Here is a 10,043-nt window from a genome sequence, read left to right as displayed (position 1 = left end):
GTGGGTGGGGGAGGGGGGGGGGGTGTGTACGTGCATATGCGCGTGCATGTGTATGTCCATGTCTGTGTAAATTAGAGGTGTTATACCACTGCAAAAAACGTAATCCACTTAGTGCCAGGACATCTAGGTGGCTCAGTTGGTTAAGTGGCCGGCTCTGGCTCAGGTCATGATCTCGCAGTTTGTGAGTTCAAGGCTTAGGCTCTGAGCTGTCAGCACAAAGGGATTCTGTGTCTCCATCTCTCTGCCCCTCCCCCGCACAGCGCACGCGCACGCTCTCTCTCTCAAATACATTTTAAAAAAATTTAAAAAGAGTAATCCTCTTAAAATACTCAGAAAAATGGGTCATTATTAACTTATAAAATTACAACTCAGGGACAATCAATCTCTTAAAAAAAAATCTGAATTTTCTCCTTTGACGGGATTTGTTTTAACTGAAGGCAAAGCACTCAATGTATGCAATTTTGGGAGGGTTGACAAGACTGAGAATGACTCAGAAAGAGTCACTAGCCAGTGACAGCTGAACAGAAATCCCCCCCCCACTCGGGGCACTGCTGGCTTTACTGATGACTGAACGGAAGTCCTCCCTCTTCAGGAGCGAGCACAGGGGTGGGGAAACATGTTTGCACCTGTGTGCTCCGATGAGACGACGGCCGCGGGCCTCACGATGTTCATCTTCCCGATTTTGTACTTCTGTGTCCTTTTCCATTACCTACACCCAAACTGAGCAACTGAGGTATTCATTCCCTAAAACATATCAGTACCTTTACCAGGCAGAAAGCGCTGTGGCTGGTTTACGGGTGCTGGAGACAGGAACAAGTCACCAGAGTCCCGTTTATAAGGGCCTCACTAACTAGGGGCAACATAAACCCCAACTCCACAGTAACGTCCACCAGAATTCTTCAGCAAAGTACCTTCAGGTAGCAATCTCGCTGCTCCTCACCAAAATCACTGTCTTCGTCTTCTTCATCACTTCTCCAAGACAAAGGCTCCGGAAGCTTCTTGTCCCACTGCTGCTCAGCAAGACCGGGACTAATATCTTCCTGGTCATCTTGCTACACCAAAGAGATGACAAATAGGAAGTAAATATGTGCAGGTGCACAGACATGTGCCCGGCTGGACAGCAGACAAAGCATCCTCACCGCCCTCCCTACTCCCGTCAGCCACGCAGTGTCTGCTCGCCTCCTTCTCCAAACTCAACGCGCTCGGGGCAAAGCAGGGAAGGAGAGAAGGGGCAGCGGGGGAAGCTACCAGACGGAGCAAATAAAAATACCCCCATCTCCTCTAAATCGGGGTCTACTTTCCCAGGCCATACCCGCTGTTCTAAATTTATAAAAATTAAAATCTCAAAAGAGAAAAATGCGTGTGTGCGAGCTACGACATGTATGTTTACTGAGATGTAAAACACCTCATCTTGGAATGAAAACTTCTGGTGTCACGGAATCGAGTCGAGATAGGTTCTTAGACAAGACCGGTTACACAAAAGAAACCAAAATATTAAAAACAATCCCAAAAGATGTTTACTCTCCCTATCCTCACTTTTCGTGTGGACTGGACTATATTTCAAATGTAATTACTGGCTGAAATACTTGCTTGTAACAGTGGTTAAAATAATTGGTAGAAAAGAGAAGGAAGCCAAGCCCCTCCTCTTACCTCTGCCACTAGCAGAATGCCGTACTGGATAAACCTTCCTACTGTTTCGTGGCAAATTTGGTAAAACGTCTGGCAGGGCTGGAAAAAAACGGCATTTAAATATAAATGTCCCTGACGTTTTTTAAAGACAGAAACACAGTACAAGGTAACTGCCAAATGCTCCCGTATCAACTACCTCACTCTGCTGGCCAAGTCCGAAGATCCCCACCCCTTGGTAAACGCATGGTCAAGGGCAAAGCCCATGAAGAGCCCTCGTCCTCTGTCTGGCAGAGCAGCCAAGTGGCCCCACCTGCAGAGGGCGGCCCGAGCTCAGCGTCCCCTGCGGTGGAGCGAGTCTTCAACAGGACTGCCTGTTGGGTCCCACCACGTTTCTTTTTCTTTACGGGACAATGTCGCTGCAAATGCTACCTTGCAGGAAATATTGTACGTAAAGGTGGTAGATGAGCAAACACAATTATTCAAATAGCTCAAAAATGACCCAGGAAAAGGACAAGGTCAATCCTGGGAGCTTTACCTGCCCCATCCCATCCTGCCGTCCGAAGCTCATGCAAAACAGATGCCCCAACGAGGCGACAATACGCCACACAAAGAGCACTGCCATGGAGGAGGGCCGTACTCACAACACACGTCCTCGTACATGATCCCGTCCACGTTCATATGTGTGGGAGAGAGTGTTAGACTTTACATAGAATAGGAGTTCTTTTTGTTGATGATTTTGAGGAAAAAGAATCTATTGCTCGATACGTCTGTCTCATAACGAATGTCTAGCGGTGCTTGAATATAACATAAATGCTCCTCAGTGCTGCTGGGTCTTGGTTTTCCCATTTGTAAAATGACAAGGGCTTGAAAAGATGATTTTTAAGACTGTTTCTAGCTCTTATCTTCTGGGCACGTTAATAATTTACAAACCTCTGGCCCAGTGCCTTATGTATAGTAAGAGCTCAGTGACTTTGGATCTGACTGATGGAGACTGTTGAGCAATCTGTCCTCTCAGGCCTCCTGGCTACATGAAGGGGTCACTGCAGCAGTGACCCCCAATAGCAAACAAAGATAGTACAACATATTGACCTGATGGTCACTGAGACCCAAGTGTAGAGCATAAAGCTTTAATAATAGACCAAACATCCTCTGAGAGAAAAACAAAGGTAGCTCATGTTTTCATAAAAAAAAAAAAAAACAAACAAAAAACACTCAAGAAAAAGGGAACAGGCAACACGAAAGAGTCTTCGCTTACGAGAGATATGGTGCCTTCGTTAGAGAGTAGATAGCACAGGCTGGCGGCCTTCCGCACCAGCTGCTCCTGGCTGATGGAGTTAGGGGACGTTCCAGCAGACCCTCCTGGGCCCCTCTTGTGCAGAACTGCGTACAGGCTGCAAGCTAAGGAAAGAAAGACATCAATGAAGCCAACAGCCTTCCAGCTCCAAGAAGAACTAACTTCAAATGGCTCAGAAAACCTGGAGTGCCTTAATACCTTGTTAACACATCAGAAATAATTATCTGCATTCGTTGGAGAAATTTACATAAATCCCTTCAGGATCCACTGCTCATGATTCCACCTGATCCCAACTCCATCGAACACTTTCCTCGGGGGCTTCCGACCCTCCTGCTCTCCTTCTCCTCTGTCCCCTCTTGATCACAAATGAGAGCCCTACACTCATTTTACTGCCATGTGTAGCTCTGTCTCAGTCAGGTTTTCAGCTCCTGATAGCAAAACAGCTTCCTTCTCCTCCTCAGTCAAAGTATAATACTATACAAACAGTAATTCAGTAACTACTTGTTAATAAATGTAAGAATTAGCTATACTGATACAGCAGATTACATTTTTATTCGAAAACTAAAAATATAGCAACCCATTCCCTCCAACAAGGGGCTACCATCCAAATCAACAAACAGTGCTATGTTCTTTAGGTCCTTTTACGGCCCATGAGGATACCTCAGGGCCGGCCATACCTATGATGGCCTCCATGATGAAGACGTGGAGCACCCCATTGCTGTAGAAGTTGAGTTCAAAGACCGACGGGACAGTTGTGCTAGGCGTAATAAAAAGCTCATCGTTCCTGCTGGTGTGAGTGATTGTGACGCAATTTCCCAGCAGCTGGATGGCATGCATAACTACGTCTTCAGAGTTTCCTGAGAACCCCAGGTCAAAATCTCGAGCCAGGACTTCCTCCTTCATCACAAAGAAGTCCTCCACCAATGTGGAGAGATCAATTCCCTAGAGAAACAGACAGACATGGTCTGGCGACAGTGGAAAACCTACTTCCCAAAAGGCCACGAGGCCATTCCAAGGAGTTTTTTTCTTGCCTTGGCTTTCCTTCAGCCCGCTGTCAGCACAGACAGGAAAAGACCCAGAAGATCAGTGCAGAGGAGGTCAGAGAAACTGGTGAAAAGGCTGCTCCTCCAGAAGGCCAAGATGTTCACATCCAGAGAACACTCTGGTCACAACACGTGATAGGAGCATATAAGGTGACAAAGGGAAGCAGCAGCCATCTAAGAGTAAGCAGTGCTTATTTTTTAGCAGTAATTTCCCTCATGTTAACTATTTACCTGACAACTACTTATTTGGTGTGTACATATACATACACGCACATATACTGGCACTGCGTTTGGTGTTGAGAAATGACTGTGGGACAGACACACTCTTGCAATCACAGTAGTTAGACACGTGCATTAAAGGAATGTGGTCCTAAGTACAAATAAAATGGCGTGGAAACCGTTAGCTGTCGGAACACTTACTGCACATCAACACAATATGCCTCATTTACGTGAACTCTATTACTCTAGGAATGTCTTACTGTCATGTATGTTATGCAGTCTCTGAGGTGGTTTCCACGTGGACTTCCATCATCAGAGTTGTAAGCTCCTGTGGGCAGGCTGCTCAGATTATTTTACCATGTGTGTCACAAGCACAGAGCCAGATCTGTTCGGGAACACGTACGTGGACAGCTGACCAAGCGCTCCCGCGCTCTCTCCTGAACTCTGGAAACACTGCACACATACCTGCCTGTGTCTGTAGAGGAGCAGGCAGGCCACGATGTGTGTTGACATAATGGCACAGGACTTGCTAGCAGCTGGAAGACAAACACAAACCTTTAGGTTCCCTTTTCTTTTATTATAGCTGAAAATTTTTTTTTTTTATATTTTTATTTATTTCTAGGAGAGAGAGAGAGAGAGAGAGAGAGACAGCGTGAGCAGGAGAGGGTCAGAGAGAGAGGGAGATACAGACTCTGAAATAGGCTCCAGGCTCTGAGCTGGCAGTCAGCACAGAGCCTGATGCGGGGCTCGAACCCACGAACCGCGAGATCATGACCTAAGTGAAAGTCAGACGCCCAACCGACTAAGCCACCCAGATGCCCCTATAGCTGAAAATTTCTAACAGTACCTAACTCTTTTACTTATTTTGAAAGAGAGAGAGAGTGAGAGCGAGCATGAGCATGGGAGGGGCAGAGAGAGACAGGGAGAGAAGGAATCCCAAGCAGGCTCTGCACCGTCAGCACGGAGCCTGACACGGGGCTCAAAGCCATGAACTGTGAGATCATGACCTGAGCCGTAATCAAGTCAGACACTTAACCAACTAAGCTACCCTGGCGCCCCTAAATCTTAAACAGGGGTATTTAAAACTATAAATACCTCCATGTCCACCACACTTCCCACAACTATAATTTACTGAAGGGAAATTACAACATTATACCATGTTCTGGGCCAAGAGAACCTCATTAGAGATCACTATTATCATGTCCCAGATTCTAGCCTACGGCAGCTCCACCTTCCAGACAGGCCAGTGGAACTTAGTTCCTGAATGACCAGGAGACGCCTTTATGGAAATACGGAGACCCAAAGTACACACCTGTCCTGGCAGCTCTACAGGGCACCCACTTTTGTGCTTCTGGGCCTGTTCCTGGCTGCAGTCCGTGAGGACTGCGCCTCTACGCTCTCCTCATGCAGACAGATTCACCGCCACATTCAAAGAGACGTGCAGTGGGAGAAGGGGTAGTAGATTTGAAGTCTGAAAATCTGGGCTCAAATCCTAATTTCTACACGAATTTCATAACTTGGGGGAAATTACTTCACCCCCAGGCTGCAGCTTCCTCACTGCTAAGAAGAAAATGCACCACATTCACTTGGCTGAGGGTGCCTGATCCACCTGCCACGTCGGAGGAAGGAGTGGGGAGAAGGACAGAAGGACATCTGAGAATTACTGCAGACCATAACCCAAAACTCTGAGTTTATAGAAAATTATAATCGTATAAATCAAATATGAGATTATCTATGGAATATTCTGAGATAAACACACCGTTTGTGAATTTTCTGAGATAACGCATTCATGAATACTCCACTCCAGTGTTGTCTCCAGCGGTTAAGAAACAACGTACCAAGTACCATATTTATTGCCATTCAAAAGAGTATTTCTGAAGGGTTTTTTAAAAACTGTAATACATACTTGTATTATAACTGGAAAACAGCACAATACAAACCTGTAAAAGCTATTTTTAAAGACTAGATGGCAACATCCCTGGTTATCTGGGTAGTGGGTTTTATCTGTATCTTCCAACTTTTCAACAGTAGGGATGTAGGATTTTGAGTGCGTGGAATTCAAGCAGGAGAGAGACACGGATGGACGTGCTTAAGAAAGAAGACCCTGACCTCGTGTGAAGCAGGAGGGCAGGAGTGCGAGCTGGTCAGAAAGCCCACACAGCGGTGGTGCCGGGAGGGGCCAAGAGTCTGGCCGGACTCGGGGTGAGGCTCAGGGAAGGGCAGGGACAGCCTCCCTGGGCTGTGCACCAAGGGACACAGGGCTATGGAGCAGATGCTACAGCATGACACACGCTGCCATTTGGGACTTAGAGAAGGCTGATCCTGTACTCTGCTCACTCCGATCCAGCTCACTCCCACTCGAATTATTTGTGCACAATGCTGCCACCAGGAACAGCACAAGCTCGCACAAAACCGCTCGTTATTCACTTTGTATTCCCCACAGCGCAAACAAAGCTCTACACACACGTGATGGCCCCTCAATATTTGCTGGATGACGGTAAGCATGGGGTCAGCAGGAAAAGGGACACACAACTATAAAACTAGATGCCATACCACTAGGTAGTTCAAAGAAACAAGTTCATGAGTAAAAGAGGCAACAAATCTTTCTGATAGTACTATTTTTTAAAAAGCAGAAGAGCTACCACATGAGCACCTACTAATTTCCAGGCACCGTGTGTGATGTTTTCCCTAATTACATCAAATGCCCACAGCATCACGTTCCTAATAACTAACCATCACCATCTCTGTAGTAGAGGATGGCACCAGAAGTAGAGCCTAACTACAGCTGTTTCCAAACCAGTGTGATGTGCCCTGCACCATGCTGAGCCTGGGTTTGGTATCGTACTTACTGAAGAGAATGTGCTCAGCCAGATTTGCAATCAATCTTCTTCGGAAGGATTCATCTGCCACATTTCTGGACTCGTTAACGGATGTGTCTGCACCTTCGTCAGCAGCATCATTGGGTCTGAAAAGATTGTTTTTAATTAGACTCTACAACCACACCCTTTTATAAGCAAACTATCTAGAACTAAGGTGTAAAGTATTAAATACTTCTAACCACTACATAGTCTACATTTAAATCACCAATAGATTCTTTCTGTACATTGTTTTCCTCCATAATTTACTTTATTGTGTTTAATACACTCTCCTGACCAAAAGATTTTATTGAGTTATGACTAGTTTATTGGTACATTACCCCCAAAATTCACTGGCCGAAAAAACTGCATAAAGCAAGATATTTCACTTCTTTTTTTTTTTTTTTGAGAGAGAGGAAGAGCACAAGCAGGGGAGGGTCAGAGGGAGAGAGAGAATTCCAAGCAGGCTCCATGCCCAGTACTGAGCCCCACATGAAGCTCAACCCCACACTGTGATATTATGACCTGAGCCAAAATCAAGAGTCAGATGCTTAACCAACTGAGCCACTCAGGTGCCCTGATACCTCATTTTATTTTTTTTAATCTTTTAAAAGTGTTTATTTTGAGAGAGAGAGAAAGCAAGTGGTGGAGGGGCAGAGACAAGGGAAGAGAGAGAATCTCAAGAAGGGTCTGTGCTATCAGTGCAGATCCCAATGAGGGGCTTAATCTCACAGACCATGAGATCATGACCAGAGCCGAAACCAAGAGTCTGCTGCTTAGCTGACAAGCCACCTAGGTGCTGCCCCGATACCCCATTTTAAAACATTCCTAATATGTTAACACTTAAACAAATTAAGGGCTTAATATTTAATTTCTCTAAGTTACAATTTAATTTGAATTCTGGAAAACGGACATAGAAAACACTTTCATAGTCTTCACTAACAATATACATAACCTAAGCTACTACCAAAAGGAATTTAGTTCCCACATTCAAAAGCACAAATCGAATATGATCTCCTACCTGATTCATACGCTCAAAAAGATTTTATAATGCAAATTATCAAGAACCTCCAGAGTAATATGAAAACCCATCACTTCACTATCCTTTATCAGCCCAAGAGAAAAGTTACCCACGGTGAGGAAGTGAAAACAAGAATGTGCACATTCTTCAGAAAGGTCACCTATTTCTCTATGTCATGTAAGAAATAATAGACATGTGATAGTTAGGTTAGCATGAAACATTTCCACCAATCTTACCTTAAAGGAAGTATCGCTGGTAACAAAGCTTGCTCCAGGGAAAGTGGAGCAGATACAGGTTTCTGACTCTGGCTTTCTAGATATTCCTGGCGTGGTGCGGGAATACAACACAGTCGTTAGCTCTCATTGTCTTGCTTACATAAACATATATAAAATATGATTCGCTCTTCAAAAAGTAACAGGGGAGTAGTTTATAAAATGAGCCGTGCTACCAGGCAGGAGGACTTTCTCCACGCTCAAGTAGCCTCAGAGGTGCAGACTCACCCCAGGGTGTTGGCAAGTGCCAAGTCGAACGACTGATGACACAAAGGATGGGACAGTGGTGCTTAAGCAAAGTTATTTAAAAGTTAAAGGAAAACGCTTAACATTTCTCACATCTGCATGAAATTATTTGACATTCCCAATATTATTATTTGTGATAATCAACACAATCATGCTTTTTAAAGGAAATCTAACAACCTGAGGGTCACAGGATACTCAAAAGAACCTCCACCCAAAAGCAAATCCTAAGGATACAGAGAAGATGTGCAATGGTTTTGAAAAAGACAAATGGTAGGAAAGGGCAAGGCTCCCGGAAAGTGAAGGCGTGTAAGGTCAGAGAGCACCGCGCCCGGCAGTTAGAGTCCTTAAAGTAAAGGGAGGAAAGGAACAAAAGGAAGAGCAGGACTTGTGCTCCTTATTCCCGGGCTCCCGATTTCATTCCTCATCCTTCTCCTTCCTTATCAATTTGAAAATCTTCGGAATTTACAGCTGCCAGGACCCCAGGGACCCACCGCCCTAGGCTCCTCCACGAGACGGCCGCTGTCCCTTCGGACGTGCGGCTGGCTGCCAGGCTGCACTCCGTAGAGCAGATATCTTCCTGGACTACCGTCAATTTTACCCTGCCTCGGGGGTTAGGTTTTGAAAACTTTCCTCTAAAGGTGATTTTAAAACATAATATTAAAATAGCAACATATATTATGAAGCAACATGCAAAATTCCCATGAACTAAAAATAATAATTATAAATACGGACCCCACTATTTCCCAAAGATAGAGACACTTACTGTCCTGTCAGCAGGCACACCCTGGTGGGATAATTTAGGAAATGCCATTCTTGACACAGTCCTCCTTTTACTAGAGAAGGACCTGAGGACACACGTGGAGGAGGCAACAGAGGCAGGGCAGAGGCCACATCTTCTGACTTGGGGCTATGCCAAGGCTTTCGCAGAGCCTCCTTCCAACACTCACCTTTAAGGAAAACGGTTGTGCGAAATCCACTCTGACACACCCGTAGTTTTTTCGTAACATTCTGATAACACCTCTAGCTACGCTCCACAGGCTCTCGTTCTTCTTAGGTTTTCCCTAAATTCCAATTTGGAAAGAATAGCATGATAAGAGATAAAGCCAGCAGGTATTCCGCTCTCCAAAAAATACCGGTTATCTTTCTTAATGGAAACTGGAGGTCTGGATTGAAAAGGACAACACTGAATAAAGAGGGAAAGTAAGTGTTCATTGACTGAGACCTGTCGGAAAATGACCAGCATGCAGAGATGCTAAAAGATGTAATCCTTTCATTAGGAGAAGCAGTTTGGTCAATGAAAAACAGAACACGTAACACTAATTCATTTAGTACACTGTTTACGCCACTCACAAAAACACCACTGCAAACTACGGTGCTGGCACAAAAATAAACACATAGATCAATGGAACAGAATAGAAAGTCCAGAAATAAACCCACGATTATATGGCCAATTAATCTTTGACA

General features: G+C 45.0%; 1 protein-coding gene across 3 annotated transcripts in view; it reads right to left on the bottom strand.

The window, feature by feature from the left end:
* The window catches only part of GPAM (glycerol-3-phosphate acyltransferase, mitochondrial), a 65,675-nt gene that overhangs the window by 9,975 nt on the left and 45,657 nt on the right, over positions 1 to 10,043 (bottom strand). For all 3 annotated transcript variants that reach the window (XM_077779462.1, XM_077779460.1, XM_077779461.1), the window contains exons 11-18: positions 9,527 to 9,640; positions 8,298 to 8,383; positions 7,035 to 7,150; positions 4,651 to 4,721; positions 3,601 to 3,865; positions 2,885 to 3,027; positions 1,651 to 1,728; positions 912 to 1,052 (exon numbers count right to left, since the gene is read on the bottom strand). In XM_077779462.1, the coding sequence (XP_077635588.1) occupies positions 912 to 1,052; positions 1,651 to 1,728; positions 2,885 to 3,027; positions 3,601 to 3,865; positions 4,651 to 4,721; positions 7,035 to 7,150; positions 8,298 to 8,383; positions 9,527 to 9,640 (1,014 nt within the window). The remainder of the gene's footprint in view (positions 1 to 911; positions 1,053 to 1,650; positions 1,729 to 2,884; positions 3,028 to 3,600; positions 3,866 to 4,650; positions 4,722 to 7,034; positions 7,151 to 8,297; positions 8,384 to 9,526; positions 9,641 to 10,043) is intronic.

This window comes from Crocuta crocuta, unplaced genomic scaffold (genome assembly GCF_008692635.1).
Source record: "Crocuta crocuta isolate KB4526 unplaced genomic scaffold, BGI_CrCroc_1.0 scaffold138, whole genome shotgun sequence".
Lineage (NCBI taxonomy): Eukaryota > Metazoa > Chordata > Mammalia > Carnivora > Hyaenidae > Crocuta > Crocuta crocuta.
The sequence above is the reverse complement of the archived record's forward strand: the minus strand, read 5'-3'. Positions and strand labels throughout refer to the sequence as shown.